Source organism: Panthera onca, chromosome B4, assembly GCF_046562875.1.
Source record: "Panthera onca isolate mPanOnc1 chromosome B4, mPanOnc1 haplotype 2, whole genome shotgun sequence".
Lineage (NCBI taxonomy): Eukaryota > Metazoa > Chordata > Mammalia > Carnivora > Felidae > Panthera > Panthera onca.
In genome coordinates this window covers 31,516,267-31,540,287 of record NC_138345.1, presented here as the reverse complement: position 1 = coordinate 31,540,287, position 24,021 = coordinate 31,516,267, and the positions used below count along the sequence as shown (strand labels likewise).

Below are 24,021 nucleotides of genomic sequence, written 5' to 3'. Positions count from 1 at the left end.
CCTGTCTTGCTCTCTAAAATAATAAATAATAAATCAGTAAATAGTAACGACAACAAATAATAAATATGGGAGCTATGTGCCAAGAAGTGTTCTAAAAGCTTTACTGGCATTATCCCATTAATCCTCACCACGCTGGGATGTTGGTACTATTTCCATTTCCATTTTACAAATGAAGACATCAGTGGTGGCACTCTAAGAAGACTAATTTGACTCCAGCCCCTATTTTCTTTTTTTTTTTTCTCTTCAGCTCCTGTCTCCAACTTACCAACTCTATATCCATTAAGCCTGTTTTTTTAATTCACAGAATATTTCTTTCATTCCCAGTTCCAATATTTTAGCTTTTATATACATTTGAGTTTTATAGTGCTTTGAGTATTCTAGTATTTTCACACATAGTACTTTGTATGATCTTAAGGAGGCAGTTTTATTTATAAGTAAATAATTTGAACTTTCAATAGAGAGAAACGACTTCTTGAATTTGATATAGCTAAGGAAAGAAAGTCCATGCCTAGAAACTTCCAATTTGGGTCTTTCTACTATGTTGCTTTAGTATTGTTAGTATTGTTTAGTATTGTTTCCACTATGTTGCTTTACCCATTGTTGTTTGAAATAATATGGCCAGATATAACTTCCGTTACATGGACAAGTGGCTGTGTTAAGTATTTCCCCATTGATAAACTTGTCTGAACAGGATGTGAAGGTGAATATTATCATAGACTCATTTACAAATGGGGAAAATGAGGCTTGCGAAGGCAATCACCTTACTCAGGTCACATAACTAGTACATGGCAGAATGAGAATTAGGATTTAAGGCTAACAGAGAGGTATTTTATTATATGTACCTACAACTTCTTTTTGGAAAGAGCTCCACTAAACTTAAAGTTTAGCAGAGCATATTACAAATTTGATTTCCTATCAGCTTATTTAGTTTCCTTTCCTGTAATCACCCCTGCGTTCCTAGGAATTTTCTACAAGTGTCTAAAGAATAGGGGTGCCTGGGTGGCTCAGTCGGTTAAGCATCCGACTTCGGCTCAGGTCATGATCTCACGGTCCGTGAGTTCGAGCCCCACGTAGGGCTCTGTGCTGACAGCTCAGAGCCTGGAGCCTGTTTCAGATTCTGAGTCTCCCTCTCTCTCTGACCCTCCCCCGTTCATGCTCTGTCTCTCTGTGTCTCAAAAATAAACATTAAAAAAAAAAAATTACTGTGAACTAATGGTTTCTTAAATCTGGCCAGTGAAAAGTTTACACAAGGGATATTGAAAAGTATTGTTCTACAAAAAAATTATAAAATATGTTGATTGTACACAATTAAAAATATATAGAAAGTTAAAAAAAAAATTAGAAGGCCTTCATTTTTCCCCTAATACCTTCAATACTGTTATTTAAAGCAAATCACTATTAAGGATTTAAAGTATTCTCTGAAAAAATTCTCTATGCATTTAAGATTGTGTGTACATTTGTTTATATGGATGTGCATATGTATATATCTACATACGTATAAATACTGCATACAGTATTACACACACATATGTACATGCATTGGGGGAATTTATAGAAGTATTACGAATACCTAATAATGTATTCTTAGAAATTAGAATAGATTAATGGTTGGTATGAGGCTATAAGTATGAGGGAGTTGCTTTATGGTGATACAGTAGATGTATATTTTGAATATGGTGGTAGTAACATGAATCTAGGTATGTGATAAAATTTCATAGAATTACATAAATACAAATATACACAAATGATTATGTGTTAAAGCTGGCAAAATCTGAATAAGGTCTATAGGTTGTATCAGTGTTGATTTCCTGATTTTGACATTGTGCCATAGTTATGTAAGATGTTACCATTGGAGAAAATTGGGTGAACATGTCCAGGACTGCTTTTGTTATGTTTGCAGCTTCCTGTGAATCTGTAATTATTTCAAAATTAAAAAAAAATTTTTTAAGTTTAAATGGCACATAATATGTGAATATCCCTGTTTTCTTCCTTTTAGCTGTAACTTTCTTCTCTTCATAAGTAACTACTGAGAATAGTTTGTACTTAAATATTTGTTTATTTAAGTACAGTGGTTATATTTATTTTTTGTGGAAACTTTATATTCCTTTAGGAAGATGATGAAAGTTTTAGAGCCTCCTCACATAAAAATACTCAATATGCATATGCACACAAAACTTTATGTACGTTTTAGAAGGTTTATGGATTCCTAGGATCAGAATTGCTGCCTTAACATTTATATGGCAGATTTCTTTTTCCCTAAGAGAATCATTTGGCAGATTGCAATCTGAAATAAGTCTCTATGCTTAATGTTTGTTGAATTGGAAAAGTTTTTATTTATTCTGACATTATCATTCAGCAGCAAAACAATCATGACTTTAGTATCCTTTCTCTTGCATAATCAGAAACAAAGACAAGAGTTTAAGTGACAAATGAGAAAAAAATTTTAACTTTATAGCTCCTTTTTTTTAAGTTTATTTATTTTGAGAGAAAGAGAGAGAGAGCATGAGCAGGGGAGGGGCAGAGAAAGAAGGAGAGAGAAAATCCCAAACAGGCTGTGTGCTGCCTGAGCTTGGGCTTGGTCTCATAAACCGTGAGATCAGGACCTGAATCAAAACCAGGAGTTCAACGCTTAACTGACTGAGCCACCAAGGCTCCCTGCTCCTTTTTTTTTTTTTTTTTTTTTTTTTTTTTTTTTTAATTCTTCCTACTTTCTGTTCTGACATCAGACCTCTGTTAGATACCAAAGTTTTCCTTCAAGTGTGGTTCCATATCAGGGCTCTGTTCCATTTGTTTGTCTATCTTTGGCCCATATCTCACTCTGTTCATTATTATAGCATAATAAGTCTTGATATCTGGTCAGACAGACTTGCCCTCCATAAGCTAGAAGTGTTCTGGCTGTTATTCGGCCCTTTACTTTTTCATAAGGCCCTTTACTTTTTTTTTTTTTAATTTTTTTAACGTTTATTTATTATTTTTTATTTATTTATTTATTTTAACGTTTATTTATTATTGAGAGACAGAGAGAGACAGAGTGTGAGCAGGGGAGGGGCAGAGAGAGAGGGAGACACAGAATCTGAAGCAGGTTCCAGGCTCTGAGCTGGCAGCACAGAGCCCAATGCGGGGCTCGAACTCACAAACTGAGATCATGACCTGAGCTGAAGTCAGACATTTAACTGACTGAGCCACCTAGGTGCCCCCCTTTACTTTTTTTTTCGCACAGATCCTGGTCATATTTTGTAAAGGTGATTATAAGTTGCCTAGAATAAATTTTTTGTAGGATTGAAATTCAATTGAATATATAAGTTCATTTGGAGGGAATTTACATCTTTACTGTATTAAATCTTCCTATTCATGAACATATCTGCTATTTTTAATGCCTTCTTTAATGTCTCCTAAGTTTTTGTAAATATATCTATAAAGGTTCTTCACTCCTTTGTTTGATTTATTTCAGGATACTTGGTATTTTCTGATACTGTTAGAAAAAATTTGTTCTGTGTAATTATGCATTCTATTTGTTTTCTGCTAGTATATTGAAATACAACAGGCTCTTTAATATATAAATCTTAACATTTAGCCTCCATGTTAACTTCCGTCATTTGTAGCTTCTTTTCCCAAAAAAAGATCATTTCTAATAATTTGTGCTCATTTTTGTGCTTTCTATGTCAGCTATCATAATCTGTAAACGATAGTTTTGTTTCCCTTGTGTGTGTGTGTGTGTGTGTGTGTGTGCATGCGCACACGTGCACTTGCCTGTGCACACACACAACACCTCATTGGCTAGGACCTCCACAGCAGTGTTGAAGAGGAGTGATGGATAATGAGCATCTTTGTCTCACCCCTGATTTTAAAGGTTACATATGTAACATTTCCCTATTTAAAATGATGCTTCCTTTAGCTTTTTATTAGATACTCTTAATCAGAATGATGAAGTTAATTTGAATTTGGTGTTGGATTGTATAAAATGACTTCTGATTCTATTGAGAGATAAAGTTTTTTTTCTATTAATCTTTTAGTGTGGTAGGTTACATTTATGAATTTTCTAATATTAAACTATCCTCATATAACTAGAATAAAACCCAGGTTGGTTGTTGTCTGTAATAATTTTATAACATGGCTGCATTTGATTTGCTAATACTTTGTTTAGAATTTTGAATCTATATCCATGAGTGGAATGGGCCTATAATTATTCTTTCTCATAATGTCTTTGTCTGGGTTTGGTATTAGGCTCATTCTTGTAGGTTCAATTAGGAACTATTCCATCTTTTTCTTTTGAGTAGATGAGTTTCTGTAAAATTTTTCAGTGTTTAGTAAAACTCCCTGCAAAACCATCTGCGTCTAGGGTTTCTTTGTAAGAAGAATTTTTTTTTCTTGCACATTCACAAAATAACCTTTTGCCTTTATTTTATTTTGAAGTATAGCTGACATGTTAGTTTCCGATGTACAAAATAGTGATTTGACAATTCTATACATTACTCGGCGCTCATCACGATTAAGTGTGGTCACTATCTGTAACCATACATTATTACATTATCATTGACTGTATTCCTTATGCTGTACTTTCCATCTCCGTGACTTATTTATTTTATAACTGGAAGTTTATGTCTCTTACTCCCCCGCCTATTTCGCCTATCTCCCCTATTCACCTCCCCTCTGACATCCACCAGTTTGTTCTCTGTATTTAAGAGTCTGGATTTTTTGTTGTTACTTGTTTTGTTTTACAGATTTTACCTATAAATGAAATCACGTGGCATTTGTCTTTTTCTGCCTGACTTATTTCATTTAGCATAATACCCTTTAGGTCCATTCATGTTCTCACAAATGGCAAGATCTCATTTTTTTTTTTTTTTTTTATGTCTGAGTAATATTCCACTGTATATATACACCACATCTTCTTTATCCATTCATCTATCAGTAGCTACTTGGGTTGCTTCCATATTTTGGCTACTGCAAATAATGTTATATATACATAGGGGTGCCCATATCTTTTTGAATGTGTGTTTTCATTTTCTTTGAGTAAATACTCAGCAGTGGAATTACTGGATTATATGATATTTCTATTTTTAACTTTTTGAGGAACATCCATACTGTTTTCCACAGTGGTTGTACCAATTTACATTCCCACCAATAGTGCATGGGGATTCCCTTTTCTCCATATCTTCACTAATACTTGCTATTTCTTGTCTTTTTGATACTAACCATTCTGACTCATGTGAGGTGATATTGTGGTTTTGATTTTCATTTTCCTGATGATTGGTGACTTGAGAATCTCTTCATGTGTCTGTTGGCCATTTGTACATCTTCTTTGGAAAAAATGTCTATTCAAATCCTCTGCCTGTTTTTTAATTGGATTTTTTGGGTTTTTTGGTGTTGAGTTGTAGAAGTTCTTGATGTATTCTAGATATCATCCTTTCTTGGATATATCATTTGCAAATACTTCTCCCATTCACTGGGTTGCCTTTTTGTTTTGTTGATGGTCTCCTTTGCTGTGCAAAAGCTTTTTATTTTGGTGTTGTCCCAATAGTTTCTTACTGCTTTTGTTTCCCTTGCCTGAGGATACATATCCATAAATATATTGTTAACACTGATACCACCTGTGTTTTCTTTTAGGAGTTTCATCATTTCAGGTCTCATATTTAAGTCTTTTTTTTTTTTAAGAATGTTTTAAATGTTTATTTTATATTTGAGAGACAGAGAGACAGAGCACGAGTGGGAGACGGAGAGAGAGGGAGACACAGAATCCAAAGCAGGCTCCAGGTTCTGAGCTGGCAGCACAGAGCCTGACGTAGGGCTCAAACTCATGAACTGTGAGATCATGACCTGAGCCAAAAAGTCAGATGCTTAGCCAGCTGAGCCATCCAGGCACCTCTCACATTTAGGTCTTTAAGCCATTTTGATTTTATTCTTGTGTATGGTAAGAGAAACTGGTCCCAGTTTCATTTATTTGCATGTAGCTGTCCAGTTTTCCCAACACCATTTATTGAAGACACCATCTTTTCCCCATTGTATATTCTAGCCTCCTTTGTCATAGATAAATTGACCACAGAAGCATGGGCTCTCTATTGTGTTCTATTGCCCTATATGGCTGTTTTTGTACCATACTGTTTGGATTACTACAGCTTTGTAGTATATCTTGAAATCTGAGATTGTGATACCTCCAGCTTTGTTCTTTCTCAAGAGTGCTCTGACTATTCGAGGTTTTTTGTGGTTCCATACAAATTTTAGGATTCTTATTCTAGTTCTGTGAAAACTGCTATTGGTATTTTGGTAGTGATTGCATTGAATTGGTAGATTCCTTTTGGGTAGTATGGACATTTTAACAGTAGTGATTTTTTCAATCCATGAACATTGTTTATGTCATTTTCAGTTCTTTCATCAATATCTTACAGTTTTCAGAGTATAGGTTTTTCACCTCCTTGGTTAATTTATTTCTAGACATCTTATACTTTTTGGTATAGTTACAAGTAGAAATTTTAAAAAATTTCTTGGGGCGCCTGGTTGGCTCAGTTGGTTAAATAAGCGTCCGACTTCTGCTCAGGTCATGATCTCACGGTCCATGAGTTTGAGCCCCGCGTCAGGGTTGTTGGGGTCAGTGCTGACAGCTCAGAGCCTGGAGCTTGCTTCAGATTTTGTGTTTCCCTCTCTTTGTCTCTGCACCCCCCACCCCCTCTCTCGCACTCTGTCTTTCTCTGTCAAAAATAAACTTCAAAAAAAAAATTTAAATTTCTTTCTGTGTTATTAGTGTATACAAAACACATTTCTGTATATTAATTTTGTATCCTGCAAGCCTACTAAATTCATTTATTAGTTCTAACAGTTTTTTGGTGGGATTTTTAGTTTCTATATATAGTATCATATCATCTGCAAATAGTGACAATTTTATTTCTTTCTTACCAATCTGGATGCCTTTTATTTCTTTTTTGTGTGTGATTGCTGCAGCTATGACTTTCAGTGCTATGTTGAGTGAAAGTTGTGAGAGTAGACATTTTTGTCTTGTTCCTAATCTGCAAATAGTGACAGTTTTACTTCTTACCAATTGGGATGCCTTTTATTTCTTTTTCTTGTTTGATTGCTGCAGCTAGGACTTCAGTGCTATGTTGAATGAAAGTTGTAAGAGTGGACATTTTTATCTTGTTCCTGATCTTAGAAGAAAAGCTTTCAGGTTTTCACCATTGAATATGATGTTAGCTGTGGGTTTTTCATATATGGCCTTTATTATACTGAGGTATGTTTTCTCTAAATCACTTTGTCGGGTTTTTTTTTTTTTATTACTAAATGTTTATTAATTTATTTTTGAGAGAGAGAGAGACAGCAGAGGAGGGGCAGAGAGAGGAGAGAGAGAGAATCCCAAGCAGGCTCCATGCTGTCAGCACAGAGCCCATTGTGGGGCTAGAACCTACGAACTGTGAGATCATGACCTGAGCTGAAATCAAAGAGTCTGACGCTTAACCTACTGAGCCACTCAGTTGCCCCTGTCGGGAGCTTTTATCATGAATGGATGTTGTATTTTGTCAGATGCTTTTTCTCTATCTGTTGAGATGATCATATAGTTTTTATCCTTCCTCTTGTTAATGTAAGGTATCACATCGATTGATTCATGAATACTGAACCATTCTTGCATCTCTGGAATAAATCCTACTTGATTGTGTTGAATGGTCCTTTTAATGCATTGTTGAATGTGGTTTGCTAATACTTTGTTGAGGATATTTGCATCTGTGTTAATCAGGGATATTAGACTGTAGTTTTTGTTTTGTTCTTTTGTTTTTGTTTTGGTTTTGGTTTTTTAGTGATAGTCTTGGTTTGATGTCAGGGTAATGCTGACTTTGTAGAATGAATTTGGAGTGTTCCCTCCTCTTCTATTTCTTGGAATAGTATGAGAAGGATCATTGTTAAGTCTTCTTTAAATGTTTGGTAGAATTTGCCTGGGAAGCCATCTAGTCCTGGACTTTTTGTTTGTTGGGAGTTTTTCGATTACCAATTCATTATCATTACTAGTAATTGGTCTGGTCAAATTTTCTATTTCTTCCTGATTCAGTTTAGGAGATTGTATGTTTCTAGAAATTTATCCATTTCTTCTAGGTTGTCTAGTTTATTGGCATGTAATTGTTAGTGATAGTTTCTTATTCTTTGTATTTCTCTGGTATGGGTTGTTATCTCTCCTCCTTCATTTCTGATTTTATTTATTTGAGCACCCCCCCCCTTTTTTTTGTATGAGTCTGGCTAAATGTTGATCAGTTGTGTTTATATTTCAAAGAACCAGCTTTTGATTTCATTGGTGTTTTCTTGTGTTTTCTTTAGTGTCCAGTTATTTCTGCTCTAATCTTTATTATTTTCTTTTCGTTTAAATTATTTATTTTGAGACAGAGAGAGAGAGCATGAGCAAGCAGGAGAGGGGCAGTGAGAGAGGTAGAAAGAGAACTCTAAGCAGGCTCTGCACTGTCAGCACAGAGCCCAGTGTGGGGCTCAAACTCACAAACCATGAGATCATGACCTGAACCGAAAACAAGAGTCAAATACCCAACCAACTGAGCCACCCAGGCGCCCCTCTAATTTTTATTATTTTCTCTCTTCTACTAACATTAGGCTTAGTTTGTTCATATTTTTCTAGTTGCTTTCGGTGTAAGGTTTGATTATTTGATATTTTTCTTGTTTCTTGAGATAGGCTTGTATGAACGTATACGTCTCTCTCAGAACTGCTTTGCTGTGTCCCAAAGATTTTGGACTATTATTTTCATTTGTCTCCATGAATTTTTTGAGTCCTCTTTGATTTCTTTGTTGACCCATTGATTGTTTAATAGCATGTTGTTTAGCCTCCATGTATTTGTGTTTTTTCCTAGTGTTTTTTTTTTCCTTGTAATTGATTTCTAGTTTCATACTATTGTGGTTGGTAAAGATGCTTGATATGGTTTCAGTCTTCTTAAATTCATTGACACTTGTTTTGTGGCTTAACATGTGATCAGTCCCGGAGAATGTTCTATATGCATGTGAAAAGAATGTGTATTCTGCTGTTTGTGGATGGAATGTTCTATATGTATCTTGTTAGGTCCATCTATCTGGTCTAAGGTGTTGTTCAAAGCCATTGTTTCTTTATTGATTTTCTGTTTGGATGATCTAACAACTGATATAAGTGGAGTGTTAAAGTTCCTTACTATTAATGTATTACTGTCAATTTCTCCTGTTATGTGTGTTAATATTTGCTTTCTATATTTAGGTGCTCATATGTTGGATGCATAGATATTTACACTTGTTCTCTTCTCCTGTTGGATGGATCCCTTTATCATTATATACTGATTTTCTTTGTCTCTTGCTACAGTCTTTGTTTTAACGTCTATTGTGTCTGATATATGTATTTATATTCCAGCCTTTTTTTTTTCACTTCCATTTGCATAGAATGTTTTTTTCCATCCCTTCACTTTTACTCTGTATGATGTGTCTTTAGATCTGAAGTGAGTCTTGTAGGCAGCATATAGATGGGTCTTGGTTTTTTATCCATTTAGTTACCCTACGTCTTTTGATTGGAGTATTTAGTCCATAAATATTTAAAGTAATTACTGATAAGTATGTACTTATTAAATATTATTTTGTTTGTTGTTTTCTGGTTATTTTTGTAGTTCTTTTCTGTTCTTCTTTTCTCACTCTCTTCCCTTGTGGTTTGATGGCTTGCTTTAGTGTTATGCTTAGATTCTGTCCTCTCTATTTTTTGTGTATCTACTATAGGTGTTTGATTTCTGGTTACCATTGGGGTCATATATATCTTATGTGTATAGCAGGCTATATTAAGTTGATGGTTGCTCAATTTTGAATACATTGTGAAATCATTAAATTTCTACTCCCTCCCTCCACATTTTACTTATATGATAGCATATTTTACATCTTTTAAATTTATCTCTTGACTGATTTTTGTAGATATAATTGCTTTTAAATTGATGTGAAATTAAATACCTTTATTTTCTTTCCACTTAATGAACTCTCTTTAAACATTTCTTGTAAGGCTGGGTTAGTGGTGATAAGTTTTAACTTCTGTTTGTCTAGGGAATCTCTTTGTCTCTCCTTCAATTCTGAATGATAACTTTGTCAGGTAGAGTATTCTTGGTTGTAGGTTTTTTTCCTGTCAGTACTTTGAACATCTTGTGCCACTTTCTTCTGGCCTGCAAAGTTTCTGCTGAAAAATCAGCTGATAGTCTTATAGTATTTCCCTTGTATATAACTGTTTTCTCTTGCTGCTTTTAAAATTCTCTCTTTGTCAGGGGCGCCTGGGTGGCTCAGTCAGTTAAGCGGCCGACTTCGGCTCAGGTCATGATCTCGCGGTCCGTGAGTTCGAGCCCCGCGTCAGGCTCTGTGCTGACAGCTCAGAGCCTGGAGCCTGCTTCAGATTCTGTGTCTCCCTCTCTCTGATCCTCCCCCGTTCATGCTCTGTCTCTCTCTGTCTCAAAAATGAATAAACATTAAAAAAAAATTTTTGCCATTTTAGTTATTATGTGTCTTGGTGTGGGCGTCCTCGGGTTTGTCTTGTTAAGAGTTATCTATACTTCCTGGACCTGAATGTTTGTTTTCTTTCTCAGATTAGGGAAATTTTCAGCTATTGTTTCTTTAAATAAATTCTCCAACCTCTTCTTCCTTCTTTTTCTGGGATCCCTGTCATACAGAAATTATTACTCTTGATGATGTTGCAGAGTTCTTTTAACCTATTCTTACCTATTCTTATTTTTTATTTTTTTTCTTTTTCTCTCTCTTTCTCTCTCTCTCTCTCTCTTTTTTAGGCTTGTTTTGTTTTGTCTTGTCTTTGCTGTTCAGCTTGATTGCTTTCCATTATCCTGTTCCAGATCACTGATCCATTCCTGCATTTTCTCATCTGCTGTTGATTCCCTCTAGTATATTTTTTATTTCAGCTAATTGTGTCCTTCAACTCTTTTTAATATTTTGTATCTTTGTTGCAGTTCTCACTGAATTAATCCACTCTTCTCTCAAGTCAGGTATCGTAATGACCATTACTTTGAACTCTTTATGAGAAATATTTCATTTCATTTAGCTCTTTTTCTGTTATTTTGTCTTGTTCTTTCATTTGAGGCGTATTCCTCTGCCTTCTTATTTTGTCTAAATCTGTTTCTGTATATAGTAGGTTAGCTGTGTCGCTTGGTCTTGAAAGTAGTAGACTTGTGTAGAAGAAGTCCTGTATTGCCCTGCAGCACAATCCCCCACCTCGTCAGCAAAACCAGGTGCTCCATTGGTGTCCCCTGTGTAAGCTGCATGGGCCTTCCTGTTGTGGCTGAGCCACAGTTGCTGTGGGCATGGTGGTAGATGGGACTGGCCTTCAGCCCAACTGTCTACAGTAACCTACTTTGCCTGCTGTTGGGGCACTGGACAGGATTTGTTCCCCACACTGTTGAGAGGCCCAGCTGTTAACTGCCTGGGCTAACTGGTAGTTGGGGCCAGCACTCACCCTAGCTGTCTGCAGTTAGTCTCTGCCACCACTGTTAGCATACTGAAGAACAAGGGCTGGCTCCATGTGCAGCCAGCTAAGAGGCCTGGCTGCCGGAACTGCGGATGAGCTAGTGTATGGTATTGTGACAGGGCAAGAGCCACTTTGGAAGGCTGTCTGCTGAGATGGGTTTCTTGGGTAGAGCAGGTCAGTAGGGGAACACTGGGGCGGTGCGGACCAGCTGTGGTAGCAGTGTAGATGGGAGAGTGTTAGAACTGTGTCCAATTATATAGATCAGGGAGTAGAAGAGAAATGGCATCCACCAACACTTTAGCTCCTGGAGAAGTCTCCTGCAGATCCCTGCCCCGTCAACATATTCTAAGATTAGTCAGTAAATCTTCACATATACCCCAAGCACCTTCAAACTGCTTTTTTTTTTTTTTTTTTAATGTTTGTTTATTTTTGAGAGAGAGACAGTGCAGGCGGGAGAGGGGTAGAGAGAGAGGGAGACACAGAATCGGAAGCAGGCTCCAGGCTCTGAGCTATCACCACAGAGCCTGACACAGAGCTTGAACTCATGAGCCATGAGGTCATGACCTGATCTGAGGTCGGATGCTTAACCAACTGAGCCATCCAGGCACCCCGAAACTGCTATTTCTATGCTGTGTCTCTGCCAAGTTATTTAGTGTGCTGGTTCTTTAAGGGCAAGGACTCGGTTTCCTATTGCCCTCCAGTTCTCCAGGGGTTAAGCTCTGCTGGTTTTTAATGCTCCTGAAATTAAGCCAGATGATTTTTTAAAGCCATACATTATGGGGACTCATCTTATTAGTGTGGGTCCCCAGGGCTGGAGGTCCCTGGTGTAGGGTCTAATCCCCTCACACCTTCTTGTTTGTGATATCCCTCCCACTTGTGGTTAGTTGCTTAGGGTTTGGTTCCTGACTGCATTTCTGTCTCTCGCATCTTTTTTTTTTTTTTTAATGTTTTTATTTATTTATTTTGAGAGACAGAGAGTGAGAAAGGGGGAGGAGCAGAGAGAGAGGGAGACAGAGGATCCAAAGCAGGCTCTGAGCTGACAGCAGAGAGCCTGATGTAGAGCTCGAGCCCATCAACCCAGAACATGATCTGAGCCGAGGTCAGAAGCTTCACCAACTGAGCCGCCCAGGCGCCCCTTCTCACACTTTTTTTTTTGATGTGGCTTCCTCTACAACTAGTTGTGGAAGATTTGTTCTGCCAGTCTTCAGATTATTTTCAGAATTGTGTAGATGTAGTTGTTGACTTGGTGTGTCCATGAGATGAGGTGAGCTCACTATCCTCCTACTCTGCCATCTTTCCAATCTCCAGCTTTTTGCCAAATCTTAGAGTGCTGGATCCCAAAACAGTTGTCTCAGAATTTTTTACACTGCCTGTAGTTTTTTCAGTAGTCAGATATTTATTTCTTCTGAGTCTGTTGTGAGTTATTTTTTCAGAATTTTTGGAAGTAGTTGTTGACAGTATTTACTTTAAAAAAGTTGTTATTTGAAAGAACTTTAAATTTATAGAAGAGTTGCAAAGCCAATACAGAAAGTTCCTGTATACTTCTCTTTTCCTAATATTACCATCTCACAACCCATGGTATATTTATGAACATTAGTATAAAACTGTTAACTAAACTACAGATTGTATTTGTACTTTCTCAGTTTTTCACTGATTCTGCTCCAGGATCCAGTCTAAATCACAACATTGTATTTAGCTGTCATGTCTCTCTTGGTCTCTTCTACTTGGTGGAGATATTTTTAGTCTTCCGTTGTCTCTCATGAATTGACACTTTTTTTTAAAAAATTAGTGATCAGGTATTTTGTAGTATGTCTGTCAACTTTGATTTCTCTGATGTTGGGTCAGATTAGACTGAGATGATGGGTTTGGAGGAGGAATTCCACATGGTGATATATATGCCCTTCTCATCATATAATATCAAAGAGTAGAGTATATCAACAATACTTTCTTTTTTTTTACTTGTGATACTAACTTTAGTCACTTGGTATTTTATTTTCCTTTTAATCCCCATCTGGAGTGATGTCTTCACTCATAATATTGCTTGCATGTATCTTTTCGTGAGGACTTTTACTAGAGATTTGTGTATTTTGTTGGATTTTTTTTTTCAAAGAATCAGTTTTGTCTCAGTTGATCTTCCCTGTTGTATCTTTCTTTCTCTTTTATTATCCCATTCTTATTTTTCTTTTCTTTCCTTCTTCTGGGAGACAAGACTGTTTTTAGATTGGACTGAAATGGATATAGAATCTTTGGTGAGAGGGACACTTTAAAATCTCTAACCAAAGTTTTGTTTTTTTTTACAGGAATCTGTGTATTCGTTCAGCTGAGATATGATTATATAGTGTGGAGGTTGAGGAAGGGTTCCTAATGTGAGACAGTATGTAGAATTCCTGATATTTAAGCATTGTTTTCTATCTGGTAATCTCAGTTAAAGAAAATAAAGGCATTAATAATTTACCTAGCTTATTGTAGCCCTGTGTTAGAGCTCCATTAATAATTTTTAAAAGCATAAGAAATAGTTGAATTACTGCCCATACTTCCTACTGCAAATGATGAAATTTACTTTTTAAAAAGAGCGATTAGGAGTAAGAAGTAAAATAAAGTGAAAATTGATTGAAAATTACAAGTTTTTAAAATACCAGAGTAGAGTAACTTGTTCCCTAGGGAATATTTTTACACACTTCTGTGATTTAGCTGCCAGCTATTTTTCCCTTGATGCCAAAAGAATTTTGTCTAAATCAAGTTACTAAAAGAGAGTGTTAACAATACCCATTTTATATGGCTGTTGTTGAGATGAAATGAGATGCTTTATGTAAAGTATTTACTACACTCCCTGAGGCATAATAAGGTACAATAAGTATTCAGTAAAATTAATATCCAAGTGAAAACTTTTTATAATAACTCCTTAAAGCAATCCAGTTTGTGTAGGTATTTTTCTTTAAACAGGTTCTTATGTAAAGTTTGTCAAGACAGCTTAACCTTTTAACACTTCTTATGAATTCAGTTAACATTATCTGTTATTCTTCAAATCTGTAATGGATTTAACAGGTTGAAACGCCTTTTGGTTGGATCAGTTTGTTTTTTTTTTTTTCATCCTTGGGGGTTATGCTTTTTTACTTCCCAAACTCTTGAGAAAGTATTTATAGATGTTTTCAGAAAAATGATTCTCAGCCTACATAGTCTTAATCTTCCTTGATTCCTTAGGTCTAGATTCTTGCCCCCCCCCCCCCCCGCCACCTCCTTTTAAATTTTAAGCAACCCTCTCTAAATAATTTGTATGAACAACAGACAGATTGGAAATCAGGGCATTCCAATTTCTTTTATAATTCTGTTTCCTGAATAAATTACCTCATTGGATTCCTGTGAAATAGGGAAGGTTGTATCAGCTGACCTTTGGAGGCCCCTTTCAACTTGAAATTTCTGTTTTCCAGTATATGGTTTTATATGAGGTCTAATTAGATTTAAATAAGAAAGCAACTGTCATAAATAGGATGACAATAATGCAAGAGACTTTGACAAGAGACTGGTAGATTGCTGAGAGCACTAGGAAACATAGTTTGAAAACAATGCACAGAAGTAAAGAGAAGATTATACGTTAAAAAACTTCAGAGTAGAGAATACTAACGAACCAGCAATCCTTGACAGATAGAACTCGTTTCCTTCTTCCGTAGATGGGTCTCACTTAATACTAAAATTATTTAATGTAGTCTGAAAGATTATTTTTATCACAATGGCCAAGAGTTGCTAAAAGATAAAAACATATGTCTTTCCTAATTCTTAAATACTTAGTAGCATGTTTGCTCTTAGATATTCACCATACCAGATACTGGTACTTTGAAACTGTGTTCCAGCAGCTGTCTACATTTCTTTTTTTTTTTTTTTTTTTTTTTTTTTTTGGCCCTATGATTTTTAACACTGTCCTTTAGCTAAAAATGCTTGCTTCTACCACATAGGTAGTTATCTGATACTAATGTGATTGCTCTTTCCTACAATTTGGGTTAGATAATCTCTACCTCAGTTAATTTTATAATGATTATAATTTTTTTTAAAGCAGAGTAATACACTTTTTCCCTCTTTCAGCTGTGTAGTATTAAACTCATCAGTAAAGGAATTAATTTGGTTGCTATCTTTAAAGAAAAGATTACTTCTTAATGTAAGTTTGGTTATGTGTATTAGGTATATTTTATGCCCTACCACCACCCATGAGCCTAGGAATTTTTGTATGTGATCTCACATGCAATTGTCTTACATTTCCCATATTATAATAAAAATATATAGATTATAGCATTTCCAGTCCTGAGGTAACTTCTTTGAAGATTTCAGAAGATTGAGGCCCATCTCAGCGTTTGAAGAAGTAAAGTTACCTGTCAGACTAATGGAAGATTTTTCCTTGTGAAATCAGTATGTTCCACTAAGTGAGGATTCTTACGGAGCATGAATGCTGAAATACTTAGTAAACTATAGTTAGAATTTCATGACTTTTCAGTTGGGTGAAGTGGATCTCTGCAGGAAAGACAAGAAGAAGGTTTAAAAGGACAGACAGAAAAGACAGCAATGTAAAATGATGTAAAAGGAGAAAAGGAGGAGCTGATGGCTTAAAGATCATGCATCATCTGCTTTTAAGATATAAACTGGGACTGAACTCTTTCAGCTTAATTGTATTCTTATAAAGATGGCTTCTCTTGAGCTATGTAAACACTATAGGAATAATCGCAGTTTCATTCATTTTGAAGAAAAGTGTTTCAGAGAAATATTAGGTTTAAAAGTGGAATGTAGGTTGTAGAATTTTTAAGTAAAGGTGCTCCTTCATATATATATATAAGGAAGAAAACACATGATGTAACCATAGATTGTATATTGCATATTTTTCAGTATTTACTTCACTTGGAAAGATAGAAGTAATTTTGTTCATATGGTAACTTATCTATCTTTCATATTAATATAGTAGAATTGCCAACTGGGACTTTCAGTGCAGTAACAACCTAAAGTTGTTTATAATTTTAATAAATAAAATAGTGTAACTTCATGGATCCAAATGTTGTAGTATAAGAATTTGAATATTTTCAGTAATATATAAAGAGGCAAGCATAAATATGGAAAATAAATATTGTGCTATAAATTTTCTGCAAGGACTTTAGTTTTACTTAAAATTAAAATTGGATATATGAAATTATAAAAAGGAAATAAATAGATATATTTTTAAATGCTTATAAAAGGAATTACTTAGATACTTAAGGATACCATTGAAAACCCTGAGTTTTTAATGTTAGAAGGATTCAGAATTGCATTTCTTTTCCCCAGTAATTCTGTAGTTAACTTTTTAGTGTTGAGTACTCTGTAAACAAAAGCAAAAATTGAAATGAAATTCTCCTCTTTGAATTTGGAACACTTTGTAACATAGCCTGGTATGGCTGATGTATGCTTTCTCTGATGCATCCATGTGTTTGTCATTTTTATTTATTAGTTGTATAGACCCTAGAGACTTCACTGAGGGAAAAATACAGTCTTAGATAAAGACAAAAATCTAACTCAATCTTTGTTCTTTTGAATCTCAGAGTTTCTGAAAAATGTATTTTAAAATTTCCCAGCTCAGTTTTAGATTTATTGACTTTTTTCCTTGCAATTAATAGTTTTTGTTTCATACATTTTCAATCTCTGTTTGTTAGTTGAGTAAATATCAGGATTATTATCTTCATGGTTAATTATTTTTATTGTTGTAACATCATATATCTTGTGCTCTTTTTCTTTATTCTGGCACATATTAATATTGTTATATCAGTTTTCTTTTGTATTTGGGGGGATTTTGCTGTGTGTGCGTTATTTAACTTTTTAAATGTAAATTAAGATACAGAAAACTGCACAACACAATTGTACAGCCTAATGAATTATTATAAAGTGAATATTCTTGTTATTACCACCCAAGTCAAGAAATAGAACCATGCCAGCCACCCCTGAAACCTTTATATGTGTCCCATCCCTTCCTTTATGCAAAAGTTACCTTTATGCTGACTTGTAAGGTAGTTCCTTTCTTCTATTTCTTATGATTTTATCACCCACGTGTATATTCCTAGACTCTGTAAGAGTTTAGTTTTGTCCATCCAAAAAATGTTCCTTTGTCCTCTTTATTTCCTGCAAATTGGCAGACTCCTTGGTTCCCTCGGACGAAACTATAGATACTTTGTTCTTTCATAATGTCTGTTTTTTCACTTGTTTTGGATATAAGCAACCACTGATGCTGAATACTGACATCTTTTGTTTAATGAGGTTTATAAAACTGTCACTTTATTTCTATCATTTTGTTTTAACTCCTACCTGGAAGCAATAATTTTATAAAGACATGCTTCCCTTCATCTACTATTTGGTTACCCAATGGTGAAGTTCATATAGGAAGGGTAAAATAACTGCTCAGTTTGTTCTTTACCCATTTGTCAAGATAATGAGTTGGGTTGTTGTTATCCTCAGAAAGTGACCAATTAGCCTTATTCCCCCAGTATATTATGATGATCTTATAGACCTAAATACATTTGATTTGTTTCTATTCATTGTGGTGTTTTACTAAAGTTTAAATTGCTTCCATTTGGTTAGGTGGCACCATGGTCTTTTTGAGAAGATCCTAGTCATCCTTGCAACCTTTCTTGTTACCTAGTGTGTCAGGATGTGCCAGACTCACCTTGTACATTTTCTTCCCTGGACCATGTAATTAGCTACTCAATGAAAAACTTAGTTTTAAATACACAAGTGGTACATACATTCTTGAAAAACTTTGAATGTTCCAGATCCTTTTCTTAGGCTTTCTCTTCCCAGAGGTAATAATCCCTGTTATTATTTGCTTAAGTGTCTTTACAAACCTTTTCCTAGGTCTTTTTATGTTTACATACAGAAATAAGTACAATACAGAGATTGTTTTCTTTTTTATGTGATTTTTTCTAACTTTTGAAAATCATAAATGATGTACATACTTACTAACTTCTTTTTTTATTCAATTATATATCTTGATAATTTTTCTGTTAGTTTATACCACATTCTTTTTAAACTGCTACTTAGTATTTATTTAGTATGGTCCTACCTCATTTTATTAAACCCTTCTCATGGTGTATATTAGGTTGTTTCCAGTTTACCCACTAATCCAACTCTTGCTTTTTATCATGCATGAATGCAGATGTTTGTTTGGAGCCATAGAGTACATGCATTTAGAATTTTGCCAGTTTGCCCTCTGATGCGCTTGTTCTTCCACAAGCAGAATGTGAGAATGCCTGTTTCTCTGCCATTCAGCAGTACTTGCTGTTAGGAAATCTTGCCAGTCTGAAGGTAAAACATTTCCTCGATTTCCCATTGCCTTTCTTGGGTGGGAATAGGGGAAACTAGAAGGTGTTCTCAGGTGAGGGCCGCAGCAAGTCTTCTGGTTGCATCGGTTTCCCTTCTTGAGCTCCGCTGCCTCTCATGCCCCGCCTTACCGCCCCAGAGGGTCACACACACAGAGCTGCGACTCGTCTTGCTTCAGAGACTGACTCTTGCTCCTCATGTCCTGGATGGTTTTATCAACTTTCTGTGCTGTCCAGCTTTCGGTGTCTGCCACTTCTTTGCCTGTCTTCCTCTACTCCCTTCCCATCCTCTCCTTGTAGCATTTCATTCTCTTGTGCATTTTTGCATATAGTTTTATTTTCCCACACTGTCCTGTCTTCTTTCCATCTTTTTTCAATTTCTTTAAGTCCAAGGGCTACCGCCAACAATGGGGTACTAAAAAGTAACCTTCCTGTCATTTCCCAGATTTACAGTAGGGACAGGGGACTGCATTTAGTTTGCTGGAACGCTACTTTCATTTAAACATACGGGTAAAGGGAAGGTTTCACTAAGAGATTAATGTACCCCTTGTCATATATCAGTATCAAGACTTTTGAGAGTTCCAGCCTAACTTTTGACGACTGTCAAAAATTTGGTCTGCTGTTTGAGTTAAAAGCTCATTTCATAGGCTTCAAAAGCTTTGATTTTAAAATGACAATCAGTGCTTTTTTGGTCTCTTTATTCTCTTCTCTAATATATTAAAAATGCTTCCATTTTGTTCCTATTAGTACTTAAAATAATAGGTGGTATTTATTAATTGTTTATTCCTACACCAAGCACTGTGTTACATGCTTTCTTGCGTTATGCTTAATCTTTACCACATCCTCACAGCCATGAGGTGTAGGTACTTTTATTATCCCCACTTTACAGAAGAGGAGATCGGAGTGAGTACCAAGAGGTTAAGAAGTGCCTGCCCAAGGTGACATATTAATGCAGCCAGAACTCAAACCCAGGCAGCCTGACTCTAAAATCCTGGTCTTAAGGTCTATGCTAAATATTTCTTTTGGTCCCTATCATCTCAGCTGATTGGTTTCATTATGTTGGTAATTTCATTATGACTTTTGTAGACATTTGCCACACAGTCCTGTTAAGATAAAATAATTAGCGATATTTCTAAAAATTCATTTCTTTTCTCAGGGTTTATCTCTTGGGACCAAGGTTCTTAGATGAAAACTAGAGTTTATTCAGATGACCAATTTAGTCAGTGCTTTTGTGTATTACTAACTTGGTATCATTTCAGTTTATTTTCATTATCTGTCAGCCTAATAGAAATGCTGTATATTTATAATGTTTTGTATAGTTATAAAAGTGTGTGGTGATTTAAAGATTGAATAATTATGCCTAAGAGTTTCTGAATTCAGCTGTTACCTTTCTAGGGAGGACAGCTTAGTTATTAAGCACTAGGAATATCTGTGTTTCTTCTAGACAGTGTGTTACCCAATTCCAGCTTACCTGGGCCTTTTGGGATCAGAAACAAATGGCAAGAATGCTGAGAATATCAGGAGTGGAAGTTTTCCTGGTGCTGAGCAGGGAGAATAGACTTTGGTCATGAAAAGAATTTTAGTAGTCTAATTTTCCAAAAATTCAGACGTTTCTCATTCTTGACTGATTTTTGTTTGGCCCTAGGCAAAGTTAAAAGAAAAAAAATCTGGTGTGTTCCAAATAGATGAGATAGGTTAGATCATTATTTCACCAGATTTAATTTGGATTTAGGAAGGAACTAATAGAAGGTGAGCAGAGCAGTGTATGTGACATTATAGGAACTCATTGCTTTTGTTAGTAATATCAAAATGTAGATTTTATATCTGAGATTTTATAACTGACAGAATTATTATACCTATATTTGTTCAAGTACAAAAACCTTCCCCCAGACTATCCAGATAATTAAAGAAAGAATGAAAGAGTATTAGAGAGATGCAGGGAGGGACACTAATATGTAAACATCATTGCCTCAACACTTTTCAAAAATGTTAGAAAGTCTTTTTATCCTACTGTAAAGAACAAGATATTTTTACGATGGAATGGTGATCATGTATTTTCTGTTGTTCTCTCTGTAAAATAAATATTAACTCAGAGGAAAAAAAAAGACATTTTAAAGTGAGGTGAAAGATTGCCAGGAGGAAGGTATACCTTTGACCGCATAATGGTTTGATTTGAGCATTAGTACTGAGTCAGAAACTCCCAACTTTGGGCCAGATGTTGGGCTGTGGCTTTAGGCAAACTATTTTTTTCTATTTCATTTACCTCTTTCTGTAATTAGAAAGCCTGACATTCACCTACACTTGTTACCATGTTTAAAACTTGCATCTTAGGGGCGCCTGGGTGGCTCAGTTGGTTGAGTGTCCAACTTCAGCTCAGGGCGTGATCTCGCGGTTCATGAGTTCGAGCCCTGCGTCGGGCTCTGTGCTGACAGCTCGGAGTCTGGAGCCTGCTTCAGATTCTGTGTTTCCCTGTCTCTCTGCCCTACCCCCGCTCATGCTCTGTCTCTCTCTCTCTCAAAAATAAATTAAACATTAAAAACAATTTTTTGATAAATAAAACTTGCATTACAAATAGTGCCTTGGCTAAGTAGGAACTTACCAAATGTCACATGAATAATTGAGGTGATTTTAGATTCCTTTGCAGCTGTAAAGGGATATAGAAATACTGAAACATATCTCACTAAATGTCTAAAATTTCCAAAAACCTTTGTGTTTGCATGGGAAGCAACTCAGTGGCAGATCTCTTAGAGAATAGCACCTATTAGTCCCTTCAGGGAGTAATAATATATAGAGTTTATGTGTACTGTCAGATTATTATGGGCATACTTGTAATGGTCCAGACTGAATTCTGACCAAATCCTCTAGTAACAGTTTGTGGCAAGTCAAATTCAAATATTTTTAACCATCAGTCTTAAAAGTCTTGAATTAATGGCCTCATGTCTACTCTAAAATGAAAGTAGTATCGTCCGAGTATCAATGTAGTATTTACGATTAACACTTTTCTCATTTATTGAAATGACATCTAATGACTACATTAACTATCATAAATATTAATTCAGCTATGATATGAAAAAAATTATTCTTAAGTTTAAAATGCTTTATAAATTGATTAGACCAATAGAATATTAACAGCCATATTTTGGCATTCTTTGCTATTTTTCCATAGATAATTGTATTCTCAATATTTTTTGTTATACCTTGTTTTAGTGATCGTGGTGGAGAAGACCCAAACCAGAAAGTAATCCATGGGGTTATTAACTCCTTTGTTCATGTTGAACAGTATAAGAAAAAATTCCCCTTAAAGGTAAAAAGCCTCCTTTAAAAACATAATCAGACCTTTAATTTTTTAAATTACTTGTTCTCATTTTTTAATTAAATTTTAATTGATTTATTTAGTTTTATCAGGAAATCTTTGAGTCTCCCTTTCTGACTGAAACAGGAGAATATTACAAACAAGAAGCTTCAAATTTATTACAAGAATCAAACTGCTCACAGTATATGGAAAAGGTAAGAAAGCATATTATGTTAAATGCATCATCTCTTATATGTCAGGCATGGTTTTATCTAACATTTGTTTTCTTAATTAAGAAAGTGGAAAAAGCTTTTATTTGTTTGATCATTACTCTGGGTTATAATTAATGTGCAATTCCTCCTATTGATAAATCATTGTTCTTGCTGTGGCATTTTCCATGAGAAAAAGTGCTATCCAATTTTCATCATGGTTGATGCTTTTTGATAAATCCTGATTGCTTGATTTGCTTGCCTTTAAAATTAATATTCACAGTCTTGGCTAAAGGATAAACTATATTTATGCTTAGTAGATAAGTTTAAGGCATAGGATAAACATAGAAGCGAGGTATGTGGGTTTTTATCTTTTCTTCTTTAAAATGGAAGTGAAAATAAGGAAAAATATAATAATTCTAGATATTTGGATAGGTTACTCTTTGGGTCTGTTCAACTTTTGGAAGACTGAGTAAAAGCTCCAGAAGAAACTTTAATTAATCCTTAAACCAACATTTATTGATTACCATATTTAAAACTGTATGTATATTTTCTTGGTAAAGGAATAATTATAAAGTCAGCCATCATATAAGATATATTAAATTTTTAGCCAGGTTTTTTCACTTGCTGTACTGAATTTCAAGCATTTTATTATAGGATGATATCTGTTAGTTTGTTTAGCCAAGAAAAATAACGTATTATAAGTGGAATAATTATAGACTGGCCTCCATAGATGACAGGTTAAGAAATATCTGTACTTCCTGATACATTATATATTCCACAAAGCCCAGGTCTAGAAGTCTGAGCTCTTTTATTCTCTTCCTGCTGTTGTCACTAGCTCTGGTACCTTGAGTAAGCCTCTGGGACATGTTTCTCCATCTATTAAGAGGTTACATTAAGTCAGTGGTTCTTAGCTCCAAGCCCTTTTTGCATCTTAGACTCTTGTTAAAGGTTCTAGGTCCAATCCTGAAAAGTATGCACAGAATATCAGTGATACGTACACTCCTTGTTACATTTGGTTCACAAGGAGGCCCTTGGCAAAAATACTGTATTTTCACTTATGTAGAACCATACACTGTCTAGAATGTGGGATATCTAGAATAGATAAATTAATGGAGACAGAAAGTTGTTGAGATGTTACTGGGAGGAGGAGAGACTAGAGAGTTATTGTTTAATGGTTAAAGAGTTTTTGTTCGGTGTGGTGAAAAAGTTTTAGAAATAGTTGCACAACACTGTGAATGTAATTAATGCCACTGAACACAGTCAAAAAGTGGTTAAAGTGACATATTTTATGTTATATATATTTTACCACAATTTTGAAAACACTAATAATGTAATACACCCAAACCATTGAATTATATTTTAAATGGGTAAATCATACAATAAGTAAATTATATCTCAAACTGTAAAAAGGAGGGCCTTTGGAAATTATGTTTGGGAAATAGCATATATAAAAGTAGTTCATTTAATTTACAGACTAATGTAGCCGTCCTACTTCTCTTTCTGTATTTTACCTGTAGTTTTGGCCTTTCCTCCCCAGCTATAAGTGATTTTGTAACTATTTGAAGCCTTGCACGGAGATACTCCACTCTTGTCTACCTTCCTGTTGATACGTACCCTTCTCCCGATTGTCATTATTTTTTTTTTCCTTTACTCATCCTTCCTCACCTCCAGACTCTAATTCCTGTTGCATTTAGTTAACCCATAAACACTAAAGTCACTTACAGTGCACTATAATGATTAATAGGCATA

General features: G+C 35.2%; 1 protein-coding gene across 7 annotated transcripts in view; it reads left to right on the top strand.

Annotated features, from left to right (window-relative positions):
• CUL2 (cullin 2) overlaps positions 1-24,021 on the top strand; it is a 158,396-nt gene that overhangs the window by 105,955 nt on the left and 28,420 nt on the right. For all 7 annotated transcript variants that reach the window (XM_060658979.3, XM_060658973.3, XM_060658975.3 and 4 more), the window contains 2 exons: positions 21,976-22,072; positions 22,165-22,275. In XM_060658979.3, coding sequence (XP_060514962.1) covers positions 21,976-22,072; positions 22,165-22,275 — 208 coding nt within the window. The remainder of the gene's footprint in view (positions 1-21,975; positions 22,073-22,164; positions 22,276-24,021) is intronic.